This window comes from Heloderma suspectum, chromosome 1 (assembly GCF_057233095.1).
Source record: "Heloderma suspectum isolate Gila_16-S chromosome 1, 16-S_ref, whole genome shotgun sequence".
Classification (NCBI taxonomy): Eukaryota; Metazoa; Chordata; class Lepidosauria; order Squamata; family Helodermatidae; genus Heloderma; species Heloderma suspectum.
The window spans coordinates 21,276,956-21,299,491 of record NC_139458.1 but is presented as its reverse complement, the minus strand read 5'-3'; the positions used below and the strand labels follow the sequence as shown (position 1 = coordinate 21,299,491).

The following is a 22,536-nucleotide window of genomic DNA, read 5'->3' as shown; positions in this document are numbered from 1 at the left end:
CCAACATCAAGAGTAGGCATGTTTTGGCACCTGCCAAGGACCCATGCCCCAACAGGGTCCCGCTGACAAGGGCCCCCTGGACTTGGTCCTCCTGTTCAACATCACAGCCTGCTTGTCTGCTCTGGCTCAGACAGTGGTGGTGATGAGAAGGAGGACCTGTAGATGCCACTGCCTACTTGCTAAATGGCTCTCTGCCTGCCAAGCAAGCAAGTGGTAGCAATGATGAGATAGAGAGGAAGGAACAGTAGGAGCTGGTGACAATGGGAGTGAGAAAGCAGACTCACTCAGGGAGTGGGCCCATTGATGGTGCCTTGTCCAAGGGCCCTCAGAACCTGGAGATGGCACTGTCCCACCATCTGGTGTTTAGAAGTAGAATGCCTCTGTTTGTGGAGGTTTCATTATTTATTGCAAGGCGGTCAAGGCAGTGTACATGCTTCTCTCCCTCTGTTTTATCCTGTCAACAACCCTGTCAGGTAGGTTTGGCTAAAAGATAGTGACTGGCTCAGGTTCACTCAGTGAGCTTTGTGGCTGAGTGAGGATTCGAACTTGAGTCTCCCTGGCCCTTGTCTGACATTTTAGCCTTTATGCCATGCTGGCTTTCCTGTGACTTTGCATCTTTTTTCTTTTTTTTTTAATGGCCTGTAGTCATGTGGTCTTAACCAGGAGGACAATCTTAGAGACTTTTCCATGCGAGTCTGCTGTGTTAACCTTGTGGTCTTTACAAATGCAATTTCTGCTTTCAGCCAAGAGGCTCCAGATGTCTGTGAATTTGGCTGCCGTTAAAGTGTGTGCCTGATATTCTGTGCAGGGATGTTCGAAGGTGAGATTTTGAAAATTCTGAGACAGGCACATTTGTATTTTTATTGTGTGAGCCTCCCTTCCCTGTCTGAACCCTCTCCAGCTTATCTGCATCCTTCTTCAGAACTGGACACAGTACTCCAGATGAGGCCTAACCAGTGCTGAGTACAGGGGAACTAGTGCTTCATGGGATTTGGAAGCTATGCTTCTTTTAATGAGCCCAAAATAGCGTTGGCCTTTTTTGCAGCCACATGACTTTGTTGGCTCATATTCAGCTTGTGATCGACAACAATTCCAAGATCCTTCTCACTTGTAGCGTTGTTGAGCCACGTATCCCCCATCTTGTAACTGTGCATTTGGTTTCTTTTTCCCAGGTGCAGAACTTGGGATTTATCCCTGTTAAATGTCATTCTGTTGTTTTCTGCCCAGCGCTCTAGCCTATCAAGATCACTTTGAATTTTGTTTCTGTCTTCCAGGGTATTAGCTATTCCACACAATTTTGTGTCATCTGCAGATTTGATCAGCATTCCCTGCAGACTCTTCCTCCACTTGTACTCTAATTATACTTGGGAGAATTACTTGTCTTTTGACTAGCTATGGCAGCCATTATGTGACTAGCCACATCCTCCGTGGGAGCCATTTTGTGGTGCTGAGCACAGCAGTTTCTCTATGCCCACAGGCTGATATGTAGGCGATAACGCTTGACACAGCACTCCAAAACAAAACAAATGACCAACAGTAGCACATTCAGTTTATAAGTGTATAGGTTTTATAAAACAAACAGATTTTAAAATGTGGAATGTTTCAGTATAAAACACCAGCATCAGTCACAAATAAGAATATGCCAGTACCACTTATAAACTGAGCCAGATCCAATCAGGAACAGGCCAAGCCTCAGCGTGGGAAACAAAGATTAACAATCAGCACCTGTATTCAACAGCCAATCAAGCCGCATTAATAAGCATCATGGCTTGTTTCATCTCATCCTTTACTCTGGTGTTGGGTTTCAGCTGATCAATAAACATGGCCTCCTTAATCTTTCTCCTTTGGAGGCTCTGCGCAATTGCTATCCCACCGATCTTCACTAAAGTTGCCCTGCCAGCATGTTTCACCCTCATATGAAAGGACCAAGGTCTAGCACATGTTTAATTAAGCTGAATATCAGCCAAATGTTCCGTATATCTTTTTAGGAGAAATTAATTGACTTAAGAACGAGGGACTGCTTAGTGTATGTGTCCAATATTTCACCAATTCTTCTAATGTACAGTATATAATTTGTATTCCAAACTATTATTCTGGTTTGCTTATTCTTAAGGAATCCACAGCATTTTCTTATGTTATGACTTCAAGAAGATTGGTTGAAAAACGACCAAATTAAGGCTGTGATCCTAAACACATTTACTAGAGAACATGATCCACTGAACACAGTGGGTCTTACTTCTGAGAAAATGTATAGGATTGTCTTGTATAGAACATCTTCTACATTCTGCATCTCCTCTACCCTAGGGGTTCAGTGCAGCTGTATCAGAGGGCAGAAGGAGCTGAGTTTTAACTTTTGCATTTGCGTTTATTCTTTGAAAACACTTATTCTCTTCAACACTTTCTTCTGTGGTCTTTCCAAGTGCAGTCCAGACTCTTAGTGGTCCATGGATTAAGAGTTCAAGATTCACTGGACTAATGATTTCAGGGGACGTTGTCACTGTTCAGTAAATTTATACACCAGGATGACCTGAACAGTCATGATTAGGCCTTATGATTGGCATGACTTTGCTATGTGCTGTAGCTTCTTTGGACAACTAGCTAAAAGCTTGGACTGACAAGGTTAAGTTGATGGCCATCTCATTTTGAGGGGGCTGCAGGCTTTTTTTAAGGTACAAATCTGAATCTGTCCTTCAGGAGCACTGTGTTCTTCCAAAGGGGTATTGTTTTATTTTTCACATTTAAAAGTATGCGATACAGAAGTGAGGGCTGAGCATCTGAGCCTTAAATCACCTTCTTTAAAACAGAACTCTCCTTAAGCACTGCAAATTCATAATTAACTAGCACAAAAAGGAGGGGCTCCCTGTATTTTATAATCTGGTTTCTGGCCTATGACAGCCCGTTAGAATCAGTGGCCTCATTTTCTGGTCAATCCCGTTTAAGCTGGGAAGGCTTGGATTTCTATTAGTACCAGCCGGCCTTGCCACAAAATGTTGTTCTGTGTGCGTTCTCCACACCCAGTGCTGCTGTGTATTCGTGTATGTGTTTGTCCTCTGCCTCAATTAGTGACATCGCTGGACTGCACAGCCATTTGCTCCTTCATTCCTCCCTCTTCCCTCATGTGGCTGCCCACATGCGCAGTTACCCTTTTTTATGTTTGCAGGGAGGTGTCCCCTAAGGTATTTTTAAAAAGATAAATGCTCCTGCAAACCTCAGCATTCCTCCAAGCATGCAAATACCTCCCTCCTGGTTCTCAGTGTCCCTGTTTTTACTACGAAATGATCAGCATGGAACCACCTGAGTTCAGCATTAGAGGGAATATGATGGCCTCTCAGTGCAGCACCACTGTAGGCCTGATGGCTGAGGAGAGGATGTTGCAGTGGTCTATAAGCATGTATCTCCCTCATGAGACTTCCTGTTCGTTTGACATCAGTTGGGTCAAATTGGGGATTCTGTATGTGTGCTGCCCACCCTGCTACCGAAGCTGATGGATATTATTTATATTTTTTATTATTAAATTTATTAATCGCCCATCTGGCTGGTCACCCAGCCACTCTGGGCGATGTACAACATACAATAAAACAGTTTAAAACAATAAAATTCTACAATAAAAACATTTTCTAAAATACCCTAACCCACCCCAAATGCCTGCCTGAACAACCACGTTTTTAATGCACGACGGAAGCTCATTAAAGAGGGGGCATGACGGAGTTCCCTAGGGAGGGAGTTCCACAGAGTGGGGGCCACCACAGAAAAGGCCCTCTCCCTCGTCCCCACCAGTCTAGCTGTCCTGGCTGATGGGACAGAGAGAAGGCCATCCAAGGCTGATCTTGTTAAGCGGCCTGTCTGGTGCTGCTGGAGGCGCTCCTTAAGATAGGCTGGGCCGGAACCATATAGGGTTTTAAAGGTCAAAACCAACACCTTGAATTTGGCCCGGAAAACAACTGGTAACCAGTGCAACTCCTTCAGCACTGGAGTGATGTGATCTCGCTGGCGGCTGCCTTTAATCAGGCAAGCCGCCGCGTTCTGTACCAGCTGCAGTTTCCGAACCGTCTTCAAGGGTAACCTCACGTAGAACGCATTACAGTAGTCCAAACGAGAGGAGACCAGGGCATGTACTACCGATGGGAGCAGATGGTCGGGAAGGAAGGGGCGCAGCCGCCATATCAGATGGAGTTGATACAGCGCTGTCCAGCTCACAGCTGACACCTGAGCCTCCCTGGACAGCTGGGAGTCCAAAATGACCCCCAAGCTGCGGACCTGGTCTTTCAAGGGTAGCCATACCCCATTCAACACCAGGTCAACATCCCCTAGCCTCCTCTTGTCTCCCACCAAAAGTACCTCGGTCTTGTCAGGGTTCAGCTTTAGCCTATTCCTCCCCATCCAGCCACTCACCGTCTCCAGACATTTGGACAGGGATTCTACGGCCAACCTTGGTGAAGATTTGAATGAGAGGTAGAGCTGCGTGTCATCCGCATATTGATGACACTGCACCCCAAACCTCCTGATGATAGCCCCCAGTGGCTTCACATAGATGTTAAATAGCATCGGGGAGAGGATGGAACCCTGTGGCACCCCACAAGTGAGTGGCCACGGGTCCGAAACCTCCTCTCCCAGTGCTACCCTCTGGTACCTGCCGGAGAGGAAGGACCGGAACCACCGCAATACGGTGTCTCCAATGCCCAACCCATCCAGGAGGTTACCGTGGTCAACGGTGTCAAAAGCCGCTGAGAGGTCGAGGAGAACAAGGAAAGAGCATTCACCCCTATCCAGAGCCCTCCTCATATCATCTACCAAGGCGACCAAGGCCGTTTCTGTCCCATGCCCAAGCCTGAAGCCCGACTGAAATGGGTCTAGATAATCAGTTTCTTCCAAGTGTGCCTTCAACTGCACCGCCACCACCCGCTCAATCACCTTGCCCCAAAATGGCAGATTTGAGACTGGGCGAAAGTTGTTCAGAACTTGAGGATCCAAGGAGGGTTTCTTTAAGAGCGGTCTTATCACTGCCTCCTTGAGGGCTGATGGCATCACTCCCCCCTCAAGGGAGGCGTTCACCACCGCCCTGATCCCCTCACCCAGTCTCTCTCTGCATTTATAAATTTATACATTTATAAATGTAAAGCCTGAGACTTCAACATTCCAAAAATGTATGCTTCATACTAGTTAATACAGGGTTACATTAAGGTTTTTGAATTAATAGATTTTTCCCCTCCCCCCATTTTAGCCTATTTTAGTAGCTGAACTTTTAAGTGACTTACAGTTTTGAATGCCAGCTTGCCAACTAAAGGAAAAACGCTTTCCCTCTGTGAACATCACGGATGAAGTCCACTCACTCTTTTTTTTACCATTTGCTGAAATATATAACAAGGCAGGCCTTGAAACAGTCAAGCGTGTGAATATTATATGATTCTTTCTGCTTGAATTTCAGCATTTTGCTCCTCAAATTCAAGGGCAAACAGTTCTTCTCGAAGGGCCATTTCATACATTATGCTGAGGCAAACCCAAGTGTGCGCTCAACAGGGTGCAGCAGCCAGCCAGTCATGGTACACTATGTGCATGACGTGTGTTGTCGCGTTCACAGTTCGCATTTTTGAACTACTTTCTCCGCATCTGAAACTGTGTATTGTGAATTAGCCTTATGTTTTATGCAGTGAGGTTATCGTTGCTGAAAAAGTACCCAGGGATAGCTTTGATATTTGTTTGGGGTTGGTCTGAATGACCTTTCAGAGGCCTCTTACAGCCCAGTGCCTCTGAATGCAAAGAGGCTCAGGATCCCTTCCAGCTCTGAAACTCGATTCTAAGGGCCAAATTACATGCTATGTTGTTCAGTCGTTCAGTTGTGTCCGACTCTTCGTGACCCCATGGACCATAGCACACCAGGCCTTCCTGTCCTGCGCTCTCTCCCGGAGCGTGCTCAAGTCCATATTCATTGCATCGCTGATGCTATCTAGCCATCTCATCCTCTGCCGTCCCGTTCTCCTTTTGCCTTCAGTCTTTCCCAGCATCAGGGTCTTTTCCAGAGAGTTTTCTCTTCGCGTTAGGTGGCCAAAATATTTGAGCTTCAGCTTCAGTATCTGTCCTTCCAATGAGCACTCAGGGTTGATTTCCTTTAGGATGGACTGATTTGAACTGCTGGCAGTCCAGGGGACTCGTAAGAGTCTTCTCCAGCACCACAGTTCGAAAGCATCAGTTCTTTGGCGTTCAGCCTTCCTTATAGTCCAGCTCTCACAGCCATACATTACTACTGGGAAAACCATAGCTTTGATTAGAACGGACCTTTGTTGGCAAGGTGATGTCTCTGCTTATTACTATGCTGTCTAGGTTTGCCATAGCTTTCCTCCCAAGGAGCAAGCGTCTTTTAATTTCATGGCTACAGTCACCGTCTGCAGTGATCTTGGAGCCCAAGAAAATAAAATCTCCATTTCTTCCCCTTCTACATGCCAGGAAGTGATGGGGCCAGATGCCATGATCTTCGTTTTTTTAATGTTGAGTTTCAAACCAGCTTCTCCACTTTCACCCTCAACAAGAGGCTCTTGAGATCCTCTTCGCTTTCTGCCATTAGGGTGGTATCATCTGCATATCGGAGGTTGTTGATAATTCTCCCGGCAATCTTAATTCCGACCTGTGATTCATCCAGCGTGGCGTTTCTCATGATGTACTCTGCATATAAGTTAAATAAGCAGGGTGACAATATGCAACCTTGTCGTACTCCTTTCCCAGTTTTGAACCACTCGGTTGTTCCATGTGTGGTTCTTACTGTTGCTTCTTGACCCTGGTACAGGTTTCTCAGGAGACAGGTAAGGTGGTCTGGTACTCCCATCACTAAGAATTTGCCACAGTTTGTTGTGATCCACACAATCAAAGGCTTTAGCGTAGTCAATGAAGCAGAAATAGACGTTTTTCTGGAATTCTCTTGCTTTCTCCATGATGCAGCGAATGTTGGCGATTTGATCTCTAGTTCCTCTGCCTCTTCGAAACCCAGCTTGTACTTCCGGTAGTTCTCGGTTCACATGCTGCTGAAGCCTAGCTTGTAGGATTTTGAGCATCACCTTGCTGGCATGTGAAATGAGTGCAATTGTGCAGTAGTTTGAACACTCTTTGGCATTGTCCTTCTTTGGAATTGGAATGTAAACTGACCTTTTCCAGTCTTGTGGCCACCGTTGAGTGTTCCAGATTTGTTGGCATATTGAGTGCAGCACTTTAACAGCATCATCTTTTAGGATTTTAAATAGCTCAGCTGGAAGACTGTCATCTCCGCTACCTTTGTTGTTAGTAATGCTTCCGAAGGCCCACTTGATTTCACTCTCGAGGATGTCTGGCTCAAGTTCAGTGACCACACTATCATGGCTATCAGGGACATTCAGATCTTTCCTGTATACTTCTTCTGTGTATTCTTTCCACCTCTTCTTAATCTCATCTGCTTCTGTTAGGTCCCTGCCTTCTTTGTCCTTTATCATGCCCGTCTTTGCACAAAAGGTTCCCTTGAGATCTCCGATTTTCTTGAAGAGATCTCTAGTCTTTTCCATTCTGTTGTTTTCCTTGATTTCTTTGCATTGTTCATTTAAGAAGGCCTTCTTGTCTCTCCTTGCTATTCTCTGGAACTCTGCATTCAGTTGGATATATCTTCCCCTTTCTCCCTTGCTTTTCGCTTCCCTTCTTTCCTCAGCTACTTGTAAAGCCTCATCAGACAGCCACTTTGCTTTCTTGCGTTTCTTTTTCTTTGGGATGGATTTCGTTGCTGCCTCCTGAACAATGTTACGGACCTCCGTCCATAGTTCCTCAGTCACTCTGTCAGGTCTAATCCCTGAAATCTATTCCTCACCTCCACTGTATATTCATCAGGGATATGATTGAGGTCATACCGGAATGGTTTAGTGGTTTTCCCTACGTTCTTCAATTTAAGCCGAAATTTTGCAAGAAGCAGCTCATGATCTGAGCCACAGTCAGCTCCAGGTCTTGTTTTTACTGACTGTATAGAGCTTCTCCATCTTTGGCTGCAAAGGACATAATCAATCTGATTTCGATATTGACCATCTGGTGACGTCCATGTGTAGAGTCGCCTCTTGTGCTGTTGGAAAAGGGTGTTTGCTATGATCAGCGTGTTCTCTTGGCAAAACTCTTATTAGCCTTTGTCCTGCTTCATTTTGTACACCAAGGCCATGCTTGCCTGTTATCCCGGTGATTTCTTGACTTCCTACTTTAGCATTCCAATCCCCTATGATGAAGAGGACATCTTTGTTTGGTGTTAGTTCTAGAAGGTGTTATAGGTCTTCATAGAACCGATCAACCTCAGCTTCTTCGGCCTCAGTGGTTGGGGCATAGACTTGAATTACTGTGATGTTGAATGGTTTGCCTTGGATTTGTACTGAGATCATTCTATCGTTTTTGAGATTGTACCCCAGTACTGCTTTTCCCACCCTTTTGTTGACTATGAGTGCTACTCCATTTCTTCTAAGGGATTCTTGCCCACAGTAGTAGATATGATGGTCACCTGAATTAAATTCGCCCATGCCTGTCCATTGCTGATTCCCAAGATGTCGATGTTCAATCTTGCCATCTCATGTTTGACCACCTCCAGCTTACCATGATTCATTGATCTTACATTCCAGGTTCCTAAACAATAATGTTCTTTACAGCATCGGATTTTCTTTTCACCACCAGACACATCCACAGCTGAGTGTCCTTTCGGCTTTGGCCCAGCCGCTTCACTCTTTCTGACGCTACTTGGAAATACCCTCTGCTCTTCCCCAGTAGTATATTGGACACCTTCCGACCTGAGGGGCTCATCTTCCGGCATCATCTCTTTTAGCCTTGTGATACGTTCCATGGGTTTTTTTTGGCAAGAATACTGGAGTGGGTTGCCATTTCCTTCTCCAGTGGACCACATTTTGTCAGAACTCTCCACCATGACCTGTCCGTCTTGGGTGGCCCTGCATGGCATAGCTTATGGCTTCACTGAGTTACGCAAGCCCCTTCGCCACAACAAGGCAGTGATCCATGAAGGGGACATGCTATGTTTGTAGCCATTAATGGCCTCATCCTCCAGGAATTTGTCTAATCTTCTTTTAAAGTTATCCAAGTTGGTGGTCATCGCTACATCCTGTGCAGTGAATTCCATAATTTAACTGTGCACTGTGGAAGAAGTACTTTCTTTTGTATGTCCTGAATTTCCTACCCATTCAGCTTCATCGGATGACTCTGGGTTCTCGTATTATGAGAGAGGGAGAAGACGTTCTCTCTCCACACCATCTTGCATTACTCAGTGAGTCCTGTCTTGAGTAAGACCCTTCTCTGAAGATCTGTGGAATCATAATGTGAGAATTGGAATATAGGTGCCTATCTGAGAAATCTCGGCAAGGTGCTGAAAGTGGCCCTAGGGCAGCATTCCCCAACTTGTAGTTCCAAACCTCTGGAGGACACCAACTCCCAGCATTCCTGACCATCCGCCATGTTGGCTGGGGCTAATGGGAGTTGGTCCAAAACATTTGGAGGGCACCAGGTTGGGGAAGGCTGATCTAGGGTTTGAAGGTCTTCTTTCATTGATGTATGTATACATCTATTGCTTGCGTTGGAATGTCCTCTATCTTTGCATGTGTTGCTTGTGATTGTACACTCTTGTCTTTTAGGGGGCAAGAACACATTCCACTCAACATGAGGCTGCTGGTGAAAATGACAGCCCTGTGTTGAGTGCTCCTTTGTAATGGTTAGGCCCTTATACCTGTGTTGCGATTTCATCATATTTCCCAGTTGGCAGCCAATGATTTGGATGATGACACAAGTGAATGTGTATAAATGTTGGGGGATTGGACTTATACAGAGGTGCCATTTTCAGTAGAAGCCTCACACTGTGCATGATGCGTAGTTCTCCCCTTAAACAATGACTAGAGAAGAAGCTGTAAAGAATGAGGGAAAGGGGAGACGCTGCTGCTTGTTGGAAAAGAGGAGTGGTGTGTGTGTGTTTGTGTGTAAGAGCATCCACTCATATGAGAGCAGATGAGCATCCACTAATATGAGAGCAGATGAGCAGATGAGCATCCACTCATATGAGAGCAATCTCTGGGATGATTGAGTTTGGCATCAGTTTTAAATGAAAACCCAGTCCCTTGCTTACAAAGGCATTGATGTAGGAATGGAGAATTGAGTATTAAAGTGGAAAAATAAGGGCCTCAGAAATATTCTTGTAAAATAAGGGATGCTGTCACAAGCGCTTGTGTTCAAAGTACGATTTCCAGTGGCTTTGGTACATCTTATTTTTTCCACTTAATTTCCCGTATTCCACTTGCCTTTCGTAACACCCTGTCGCTTTATGTTACTGAGAGCATTTTAGGTCGAGACCAGCATCTTGTATGTTGAAATGGTTAGTTCCGTGTCATTTGTGTCCTCTTTAATGTAAAGGCCTGAATATTACCAGATTTGGTGTAGGTTCTCATTCAGTCTTAATTTTTTTTTAAGGGAGGAAAAAAACTCTCCAAAAATACTTTTTGATAAACTGCTTGCATTCATTGTGAAATTTAAATCTGCCTCCCTGCTCCTCTAACCCCAGGATCCATTAGCCGGATCTTGTAAATGCATGATGAAGAATTGTTAAAATATCTAGTATTAAACATATCGAGTACTGCCCAGTCTAGCAAGAAAAATACTGTAAGCAGACAGCTCTCTACCAGTGCACATCTGATATTCATCCATATTGTTATACACAGCTGGATAAAATCAGATGTGTGTCACTATATTATACAATCATAGGTTGGAAGGGGCCTATAAGACCATCGAGTCCAACCTCGGCTCAATGCAGGAATCGAAGTCAAAGCATCCCTGACAGATGGCTGTGGAGGGACAACACAGCTGCAACATTTGGGTGTGTGCAAAATGACATCTGCCTCTTGTTTATGGATATGAAGTTTTCTAAAATCAGCGTTGGGAGGTTGCTCTGAAATGTCATTTTGCTCGCACTGGGAGATCACTCTCATGTAAATGTAGCATGCAGGGTGCACGGTCACCATGCTCAAGCCACAAAACACCTGTGTCTGTCTTCTGCATTAACTTGTACCTAGACCAGCCTGCCCCAATCCAGTTCCCTGCAGATGTGTTGGACTACATCTCCCATCACATTTTCCTCCCTCTCTCATAATACAAGAAGCTGACGGGATCATCCCATGAAGCTGATGAGTGGGAAATTCAGGGCAGATAAAAGGAAAGACTTCTTCACACAGCACATAGTGACACTGTGGAATTCACTTCCACAAGATGTAGTGATGGCCATCGATTTGGATGGCTTTAAAAGGGGATTAGACAAAATCCTGAAGAAGGCTATCAATGGCTACTAGTCCTCATGGCTATATGCTACCTCCAGCATCAGAGGCAGTATGCCTGTGTACACCAGTTGCTGGGGAACATGGGCAGGAGTGAGCTGCTGCACTCATGTCCTGCTTATGGGTTTCTCGTGGGCATATTGTTGGTGAGGGATATAGGATCATAGAATAGTAGGGTTGGAAGGGGCCTACAAGGCCATCGGGTCCAACCCCCTGCTCAATGCAGGAATCCAAGTAACAGCATCTCCGACAGATGGCTGTCCAGCCTCGTCTTGAACGCCTCCAGTGTGGGAGGGGCCACCACCTCCCTAGGTCATGGGTTCCATTTTCGTATTGCTCTAACAGTCAGGAAGTTTTCACTGATGTTCAGCCGGAATCTGGCTTCCTGTAACTTGAGCCCATTATTCCGTGTCCTGCACTCTGGGATGACTGAGAAGAGATCCTGGCCTTCCTCTCTGTGACAACCTTTCAAGTACTTGAAGAACGCTATCATATCTCCCCTCAGTCTTCTCTTCTCAAGGCTAAACATGCCTAGTTCTTTCAGTCTCTCTTCATAGGGCTTTGTTTCCAGTCCCCTGATCATCTTTGTTGCCCTCCTCTGAACCCTCTCCAGTTTGTCTGCATCCTTCTTAAAATGTGGTGCCCAGAACTGGACACAGTACTCCAGATGAGGCCTAACCAGTGCTGAGTAGAGGGGAACTAGTACTTCCTGGGATTTGGAAGCTATGCTTCTATGAATGCAGCCCAAAATGGCATTTGCCTTTTTTGCAGCCACATCACATTGTTGGTTCATATTCAGCTTGTGTTCCACAACAATTCCAAGATCCTCCTAGCTTGTAGTGCTGTTGAGCCACGTATCCCCCATCTTGTAACTGTGCATTTGGTTTCTTTTTCCTAGGTGCAGAACTTGGCATTTATCCCTATTAAATGTCAATCTGTTGTTTTCTGCCCAGCGCTCCAGTGTATCCAGATCACTTTGAATTTTGTTTCTGTCTTCCAAAATATTAGCTGTCCCACCCAATTTTGTGTCATCTGCAAATTTGAGAAGCATTCGCTGCACCTCCTCCTCCAAGTCATTAATAAAAATGTTGAAGAGCACTGGGCCCAGGACTGAGCCCACTCGTTACCTCTCCCCAGTTTGAGAAGATCCCATTGATCAGCACTCTTTGAGTCCAATTCCGTAGCCAACTGTGGATCCACCTGATCGTTGTTTCATCTAGCCCACATCGAGCTAGTTTGCTCATCAGGATATCATGGGGCACTTTGTCAAAAGCTTTGCTGAAGTCGAGGTATATTATGTCCACAGCATTCCCACGGTCCACAAGGGAGGTTACTTGATCAAAAAATGAGATGAGATTCGTCTGGCAGGATTTGTTCTTGACAAATCCATGTTGGCTTCGAGTAATCACTGCATTGTTTTCAAGGTTCTTACAGGCTGATTGCTTTATAATCTGCTCCAGGATTTTCCCAGGGATTGATGTCAGACTGATTGGTCTGTAGTTCCCAGGTTCCTCCTTTTTACTTTTGTTGAAGATAGGGACAACAGTAGCCCTCCTCTGGTCATATGGCTCTTCACCTGTCCTCCATGATTTCTCAAAGAGAATAGACAGTGGTTCTGAGAGTTCTTCTGCCAGTTCCTTCTGCAGTTCATCTGGCCCTGGAGATTTGAACTCATTCCAAGTAATTAGTTGTTCTTTGACCACATGCCTATCAACCTCAAGCTGCAATCCTGCCCCTTCAGCTGTACTTTGCCTTTGCCAGGGGGGTCATAGACCCTCTTTTGGGAGAAGGCTGAGCGAAAGTAGGAATTGAGCACCTTTGCCTTTTCTTTGTCATCTTTTATAATTTTGCCATCCTTATTTAATAGCTGAACCACCATTTCTTTCCTCTGCCTTTTACTATGCACGTAGCTGAAGAAAGCCTTTTTGTTGCTAACTGCACTGCAGAGCAGACAGGAATGTGCAGCGCTTTTTTACATCTTGACTCTGGGTTGTATCCAATATTAGTCCTACTTACAGCAATCCCATTGAAATGAATGGGACTTCATTTAGACTAACATTGAATCCAACCATTTTTATGGGTCACGACCATCAAAGTTCACCATTTTGGGATGAGAATTTTAAAGACAATAATGCTTCATACTCTGCAGTGATTGCATCACTTGTGTAATGAACATCCCCTCTGTTCCTGTTGTCAGTGCCATTGCTTACGTCGTCACAACAGCAGTACGCATGCGCAGCAGAGGCCAAATCTACATGGAAACGGTTTTTGAAGCGATTCTGTTTACATACGGATTTTCATGAAACCATCTTAGCTCCTCTCGGGGCAAACAGTAGCCAGTAATGCAGTGTATACCTACTTGCATGGGGCAAACGGCAACTGAACTACATTAGTTTGGGGTTGGGTGGGTGAGTAGAATTGAATGTGCGTAGGTGCGATGCAGCGAATGATCGAGGGTTGCTCCCCACACCTCTCCCCCCCCCCCGAGCTCAGTGAGGTTCAGTGGAGGTTGAGTTACTTCCAAGTAAGCGTGTGTAGTGGACAGCTCTCCTCCGTGTCTAGCCCTTCTCAGCGGGATTAGGGGTCATTTGTGGGCTATCGGCTTATAAAATCAATAAAACTCTGTGTATCTGCACATATCTGTGTATCTTCCAGTGTAGTTTTAAAACCACAAGCATGAGGCTTGCTCTTCGTCACCTCCCCCCCCCCCCCCGGGGTCACTGCAGTACAGTTGGAGAGAGTTACTTCTGAGTAACCATATTTCTCCAGAGCACATTCGCAACAGCACAGTTTCAAAGGAACTGGGCTGGGTGCCCGCCTCTTCCCCACTCCTGAGGTCAGTGAATATTTAATACAACAGGTAAAGGAATTCTCCCGACCCCTCCGCTGTACTCGGCAAAGTACAATTGAAGTTATTTCCAGGTAGACATGTTTAGCCTTCTGCTCTCCCCATGCTCTCCCCCAGCACAACTTTCCCTTCCGCCAATCAGCGCTGCTCCCAGCAACCCACACTGCGGGCAGTTCATGTCACACAGACTCCTGAAGCCGCTGCACGGAGAAAATCCTTCAGAAAAGCAATTTCAAAAACGCTAGATTTTACAGCTAGAAATAGCACGCTGCCTATGGAGAAGGGCATGCGTCATCTGACACGATCGACTTGGGACGCAGTAGAACTGGTGTAAAAGCCCCATGTAGATACCCCCAGGGAGGCATCAGCAGGATGGGGGCAGAATCCCAGGCATTGCAGAGGCAGACGGAATCTTTAGGGGAAAACTCGCTAAGGTTCCAATCCTATGCACGTTGAGACAGAAAAGAAGGCCTACAACCCCCAGCAATCCCGTGCCAGCCATGCTTTTTTGTGTCTGAACATGTTCCCTAAGTGCAGGAAATCCCCCCCTCCCCAAGGAAACAGCCAAATTAGGACTCAGTGTGCTCAGTGACTAGAGAATGCTGACTGGTTGTTGGGGTGGGGTCCAGAACACAAGGAAGAGGAATAGCTTGGAGCAGCTGGAATCTTGAACAGCAGCACCGCAGACTGCAACTTTTTGTTGCAGGTCCCGCTTGTATTAGGAAAAATGACAATTTAGCATGTTACAAAAAATGGCCATTATAATCCCCTCCTCCTCTTAAGTATATGCCTGTGCATGTTATATATTTCTCATTTATATGGATTGATCCCCCTTTTTTTGTTTGAATTGGCTCTCCACCCTCTCTGAGGTCATTGCATAGCTCGAAGTCAAGGAAGACCTTTTTTCATCTCTGAATTCATTTAATCCTCAGTGTTATGAGAGCGTTTAGTATGAATGTGCCAATTATTTCTAGTGCTAAGTGATGTTGCCCTTCCAGAATTTCTTCTGAAGGAACAGGCTGGTTTTCCCTTTATTGATTTGATTTTACTTTTGTGGTCTGTGTTTGATAGCTATTTCAGCAGGTATGAGCAAAACAACCGCAACAACAAAAGAAAGATGGTCCCTAATAACTACTTGAAATGGTTTTTAAAAGCTCTTGAATTTTTAAAAACCCAGTTGTTCAGCAAAACTCATCAGGTTCAATAAAGCACAGTGGAGGAGAAATGAGAAATGCAACCATATTCACGCTAATTCAGGAGTGTCGAACCTCATCCTGGCCCTCTGGAGTTGCCAGGATGGCTACACCCCCTTCCCCCCAGAAGCCAATCATTTGGTGTGTGACAGGTTTTGTGAACTTTTTCCCTATCCTAATCTGCTAAGGTTTAGTTACTGGGAGTGAGAGCTTTCAGCTAAAATCTGCTTGTATCTTTTGTATTTCTATGCCACTTTTGCCTTCAAGCCCACGAACCACTGGAATGTGATCCCAGAGAGCTTTTCTGAAATTTAATTCGGTCTGCTGGCTGAAATAAGTTCTCCACCTCTTTGCTAATTGGATCACATAAAAGTACTGGAAAGTTGTGTTTTTTTAATCTTCAGATTGTTGTAGAACGTAAAGATGGAAGTACAAAGGTAGCTATCGGGAGGACGATAAATAAAAAAAGAATAACCACTTATGTCAGTGCAGCATCCCATAATCCAAGCTGTCCTCTTTCCTCAATCCTACTGTGTTTGCACATTAAGAAAACATGGTGGTATGTTGTATAATGCCTTTATTATAATCTTAAGTGCTGCAATTTTAAGAATGGACTGTTCTTGTTTTGTTCGTAATCTTGTTTCATTTCGTTTTTAAATTGTGAGGTGGTTTGAGCGCAGTAAAGTGCTGAAAGAAATAAATACTTTGTGGCTTCGTCTGGCTAGTGAGCTGCCTCACAGTTCATTTGAATAATAGTGCCATAGTGATTTTGTTTTGGAGATGAAAGAGTAGACCAGGGAATTGCACAATTCTAAGGAAACGTCACAGCAGAGGCAAGATTGAAGAAACCTAATCCCAAAGTGGGCCAGGTACCTCTTCACACAGTGTATAGTTAAAAGTATGGAATTTGCTACCATAAGACGTAGTGATGGCCACCAGTTTGGATGGTTTTAAAAGGGGGGTGGACACATTCCTGGAGGAGAATGCTATCAATAGCTACCAGTCCTGACAGCTCTATGCTCCCTCCAGTATCAGAAGCAGTACACCAGTTGCTGGGGAATATGGGGTGGAGGGTCTATTGAATTCATGTCCTACTTGTGGATTTCCTATTTCCAAGTTAAACTGTGGCATTCGCTACCCCAAGACATAGTGATGGTCACCAATCTGGATTACTTTAAAAGGGGGTTAGACAGATTCCTGGAGGAGAAGGCTATCAATGGCTGGTAGTCCTCATGGCTCTATGCTACCTCCAGGATCGGAGACAGTATGCCTGGGTACCCCAGTTGTTGGGGAACATGGGTGGGAGGGTGCTGTTGCACTCATGTCCTGCTTGTGGGTTTCCCATGGGCAGCTGGTCGGCCACTGTGTGAACAGAATGCTGGACTAGATGGATCTTGGTCTGATCCAGCATGGCTCTTCTTATGTTCTGAGGTTGATAGACTTCAGGTTCTTATTAATGTGTGCTGTAAAGCATTTTTGTCTCATTGTGGTGTGGTGTGTTCTTCATAAGTAGCTCTAGAGTGCTTGCTCACCAGTTTGAGACTTTTGAGTTGGTCCCAATGAAAGATAACACTCCTGTTGTTTTGGGGGGTTTTCTAGTGTGTTTGGGATCTGGAAGATCTTGTCATTCAGGAAATGTGACATTTGCAGGGTGGGATGGGGTGGCAGAAGCAGAATGAAGGGTATTCCCCAGCTGAACTTGCATGTCTTTTTTAGGATCATATTTGTGGAGGTTCACGATGATCGGTGGCTTTCTTTGAGTTCATAAAATAAGAGTTGGATTGCATTTTGTCTCCCCTTCCCACTCGTAGGATACATACTCAGCAGAGTTCTGGAGTTGAATATGTTGAAAGATACAGACAACTGGAGGCAGAAGAACTTGAAGCATCAGACAGCAGTTGGCCTCTTGGTGAACCAGGTAAAAAAACAAAAACTCTTCTTCCTCCTTAACTATAAAAAGACCTGTGCAATCATGCGTAGAGATGGTAAGAATGGATTGTGAAATGTTGCATTTGGTAAAGGTTGGATTAAGATCCTGCATATGAAGGGATGGTTTGTGTGCGCGTGTGTGTTTGTGTGTGTGTGAGAGTGAATATGATTTTTGACCAGATTCAATAGGAGGAACTGAGCATGCATTTTCCCATGCTGAAACCCCCCCCCCCCCAGTCTAATTGTTCTCAACAGCACCAGTCATTTGTTAGGGCAGAGCAGAGCACTGGATTCAGTCCTTCATCCTTTCCCACCCAACAGATGAACATTCTTGCATTCCCTCCAAGGACTGGGTCAGTGGAAGGATCTTTTTCTCTGATCTGCCCTTAATCTCAACAGCAGAGGTCAACTGGTGGCAATCATGGGGGCCTTCTTTGGGCCAAGGGATGGAACGCAGCAGTTTGGAGGATGATGGGAGGAATGCGCCTCTCCTCGGTCCAAGTCCATTGGAGCCCTCTGTCAGGGTGGAAACTGAGCCCATAGAGCCCCAGAGCAGTTCTGATTCTGAGGAGGAACAGCAATCCGTGGGAGAGGAGCTCGCTCATCTCTCACTAGCACAGCAGCTGGCAGAGATTCCTCCTGCCAGCATTCCTGGGATAGATAGTGACCCTGGCAGTGAGAGAGTGCTGGAGGGGGGCTTGCTGGATGCTTGGCGCAGACGCAGGGAGCGACGACAGATGGAGGGCGCCGAAAGGAGGCATAGCGCTCGTTTGGCGCTCAAACAACGGTTGGGTCCCAAGGACCCAAGGGAAAGAGGGAGGATCTCTCCCTAGCCCATAAGTGCAGGGTCTTCCCGTGGTTCTCCTTCAAACGGGGACCAACTGCCTTACCTGGAGCTTAGGCTACTCTACTATCTTTCCCCAGTGCTGTTCCTTGCTTTGTCGCTAGTGATTAGTATCTGAAAGAGTCATACAGGAATAAAGTCTCGGAAAGAATTCCTCGTCGTCTGTGTCTTGAGTTGGCTATTGGTGTGGACTGCAAGAGGCAGCTAGGGTGCTCCTGACACCCTCCCCATCTCACCCTGGCTGATCTCAATGGCTTGACTTGGGCAGAGACGAAGGGGTTATGACTCTTAAGGGGACACAGTATCTTGGGAACATGATAGAGCTGTATCAAACTATGCATGCTGTGGAGAAGGTGGATAGGGAGATGTTTTTCTCACTTCCTCATAATAGTAGAACCTGGGGTCATCCAGTGAAGCTAAATGACGAGAGAGTCAAGACAGATAAGAAGAAATACTTCTCCCCAAAGTGCATAGTTATACGAGGGAATTTACTGCCACAAATTTATTATTTATTCATTTCATTTCTATACCGCCCAATAGCTGAAGCTCTCTGAAGTGATGGCTGCTAACTTGGACAGCTTTAAATGGGATTAGACAAATTCATGGAGGATAAGGCTGCCAATGGCTACTAGTCATGTTGACACCTTCAGTATCAGAGGCATTATGTCTCTGATTGCCAGTTGCTGGGGAAAATGGGCGGGAGGGTGCTGTTGCCCTCAAGCCCTACTTGTGATCATCCCCCAGGCATCTTGGCTGGGAACTGTGGGAACAGAATGCTGGACTAGATAAACCTAGAAAAGAGCTCCAGCACAGTTCTTCTTAGGTTCTTAAAGCAAGACAGTGGCTTGATGGATCTCCCTAGGTGGGGAATTTGGGCGGTGGGGGGAGCACCAGAGGAATTCGGGCAGGTGGGAGCACCAGCTTCCCTTAAACTCTTTCTAACAATATAAGTATCTGCTGATTATGTCATCCACATTGCTGTGTCTCATTTTAAGAGGAAGGTAAGGGTTGTATTCTATTTTAATGGAATTATTTATGGTATGTGATGCAGAAAGATTTTATTTATTTATTTATTGCATCTATATCCTGCCTTTCTTCCTCTTGCGAGGAACCCAAGGCAGCTTACATTATCCTCCTCCTCTCTATTTTATCCTCACAGCAACAGCCCTGTGAGGTGGGCTGGGCTGAGAGTCTGTGACTGGCCCAAAGTCGCACAGTGAGCTTCCACGGCAGAGTGGGGCCTAGAACCTGGATCTCCCGGCTCCCAGTCCAGCGCTCTCACCACTACATCACACTGGCTCTCACACTGGATTTTAGTGTGAAGAATAAAATGTGTTCCATGGAACAATTTGTGAAGAAGCTGTGGGGAAAATTGTATTCGCTTTTCCAAGCATGGCTTTAACCAGATGTCAGGTTGGAAAAATACTTTAAATCTCTGGATGTCAACATTAAGTTGATAAGAGCCAGCGCCAGATTTTTGCTATCAGTCCTACATGGAGTTGGGTTTTAAAAAAAATCAGGTTCCTAGGTGTCACCAGCAAACTTCTAGGTACCTGGTAACTAAGGTTCTGGATTTTTCCAACACTGCCAGAAACATTTTCTCCTAACAGCTTGAAATGTCTTCTAGCATTGGTCAAATCATGTAGAGCTGTTGATGTTTCCATACTGACATATTTGAATTTGCCAGAGGGTGGGTAGCCAGCCAGCCAGCATTGTAGTGTTATAACAGAATGCTAGGGTGTGTATGAGCTTTCCCAAGGGAACATATTTAGAAGAAACCTGGTCTTATTAAATAAAGGGGGGGGGAGGCAGTGTTAATACTCATTGGGGGCATAATCAAGCCAGAGTTTAACACATTTAAATTCAATTGACTGTGCATGATATGCTGACAACCACTCATATATTTCAACAGAGTTCAACTCTCTTCCACTGCAGTTGTTCGGGCACCTTTAGCTTCGCTGTCCTTGTTGAGTGGTTCTATTTCCCACTGAGACATATATGTATTTCATTGACATACTCTCCATACTTGCTAGGGATACTCACCTTAAAGACATGGAGGGAGCGATCCTATGGCTGCTAGACAGTGTCTAGACAGCCATAGAATTTTTCAGTTTCTGGGAACTGAGCTCAGAGCCAGGGCTCTGAGCTCCGTTCCCAGAAACCTCACTCCCCACCGCCTCATAGGCAAGGTGGTTCATCCCTGAAATCAGCTCTCTAGCTGCAAATGCAGGGTGGCTGGAGTGCAGAGGATCCCCTTTGAGCTCTGCCCGCCCTGCATTGGATAGTTGGCTGCCTCCAAGTTCGGAGGCAGCTGACTGTCCCCATAGGATTGTGCCCTAATCACAGTTTTGAACCTGCCAAGTTTGTCTAATATTATATTTGTAATTGGCGTCCATGAATTGTTAGTAACGAACGTATGAAATTGAAAATTTTCGGTGGAAAAGTAAAGGAGAGTGGAAAATTTTCTGGCCCATATCGCTGGGGCAGACACCCACCTAGTGCATTTATGACAAAGCGCCAAACTACATGTTACGTTAACTGTGTGGTCACATTTAATGTATATTCAAAACAAGACAAAAACACAGCTGCTGGGGGCAGGAGATCAAGAATGGAGCTCCAGGATGCGGTGAAGGTGGTTAATCCTTTCCCCTGTGTCGTGGGCTAGACAAAAACTTCCCCAGAAGCCATGATTTGTCCTGGAAGGGAAGCTGCATGGCATCAGTAGCAGCTTCCGGGTAGGTGGGCGATTTTGTCGGGTTCATGGCTTGGGGGGGCGGGGAGGTTAACCTCTCCTCCCCATATAATGCTGACCTGATGTCCTCCTTAGTGGCTGAAGTTTAAAGCCAGCCAACCAGCCCAGTTACGTTAAATGTGATTGTGCATCTAATATAACGTGTAGTTTGGCCTGAGGTGCGGTTGGATTTGGGAACTTTCCAGCTCTTGCTCAAAGAACCATTCTAAGCATGATGCCGAATGAAGTCGGTTTGAAGTGGTAGAATTCTGAAGTAAGCCACTTAACGTCTAGTCCAAGTGGGTAGAAGTCCTATTTTTTAATGCTCCCCCATATAAAATGCTGACCCTGTTCTGCAGTGGTACAGGCCAAGAACTCTGTGAAATAGTTCTGCAGCGGCTTAGCCAGTGTGCTGCATCTGCTCAGATTTTTTTTTAAGCAGATACTGTAGACCTAGAAAAAGTGCAGAAAAGGGCATTTAAAATGATCAAGGGGCTGGAGCAACTCCCCGATGAGGGAAGGTTACAAGAGCTGGGATTGTTTCGCTTGGTAAAAAGTAGGGTAAGGGGAGACATGATAGAGGTCTACAAAATTATACATTGTGTGGAGAATGTGGATAGGGAGACTTTTTTCTCCCTCATAATACTAGAACCTGGAGTCATCCCATGAAGTTGATTGGTGGGAGATTCAGGACAGATACAAGGACGTCCTTCTTCACACAGTGCCTAGTTAAACTATGGAATGCGCTACCAGAAAATGTGGTGATGGCCACCAATTTGGATGGGTTTAAAAGGGGGTTGGACAACTTCCTGGAGGAGAAGGCTATCAATGGCCACTAGTCCCGATGGCTATATGCTACGTCCAGTATTGGAGGTGGCATACAGTTGCTGGGGAACATGGGTGGAAAGGTGCTGTTGCACTCATGTCTTGCTTGTGGGTTTCCCATTGACAGCTGGTTGCCACTGGGTGAACGGAGTGCTGGATTAGGTGGACCCATAATCCAGCATGGCTCTTCTTATGTTCTTAATCAATCAATCTAACTGATTTACAGTGCAATTCTGTGCATGTCTGCTCAAGACATAAGCCCCATTGAGTTCAGTGGGACATACTGCCAGGTAGGTGTGTACAGGATTACAGCTTTAATTGACTAAACATTGCAGCCCAAACTTATATGGCACTATTCTTTTTAACTGTACCCCTTCTGATCTGTCCTGGTTTTTCTATACGGAGTGGCTCTTTAATTCAGGTCGAGTTACAGCAATTACTTACAATTGATGGTCTCAGCTCTGACGAGTTCAAGTCCAAATGAGCCATCCCCAACCCAGCCCACCCACCCACCCCCGGTGTATTGGACTACAGCTCCCATCATCCTCAGCCCACATGGTCATGGATGTGGATGCTGGGTTTTGTAGTCCAACACATCAGAGGGGGCGCCAGGTTGGGGAAGACTGTTAAATGAAGTGGGTCTTTATGTCTCTAATTTAGAGAAATATGTTTGTGAGAGGAGTTGTAAAAATATCTGGTAAAATTTGCTGCTGCTCTAGCTGTCAAATCCCATTTGTATTCTGCAACAATTGAAGCTCTGTATCAGCAAGGGCAAAGGGTGTGTGTGCGCTTGCTTGCTTGCTTGCAAAAAATCCAGATTTTGTCACCAGAAAAACCAGATCCTTCAAGAAACCATGAAT

The 22,536-nt window shown here is 45.5% G+C and overlaps 1 protein-coding gene across 3 annotated transcripts in view; it reads left to right on the top strand.

The window, feature by feature from the left end:
• Positions 1-22,536, top strand: part of TDRD9 (tudor domain containing 9) — a 142,033-nt gene that overhangs the window by 15,593 nt on the left and 103,904 nt on the right. For all 3 annotated transcript variants that reach the window (XM_084837583.1, XM_084837572.1, XM_084837563.1), the window contains exon 2: positions 17,159-17,265. In XM_084837583.1, coding sequence (XP_084693709.1) covers positions 17,159-17,265 — 107 coding nt within the window. The remainder of the gene's footprint in view (positions 1-17,158; positions 17,266-22,536) is intronic.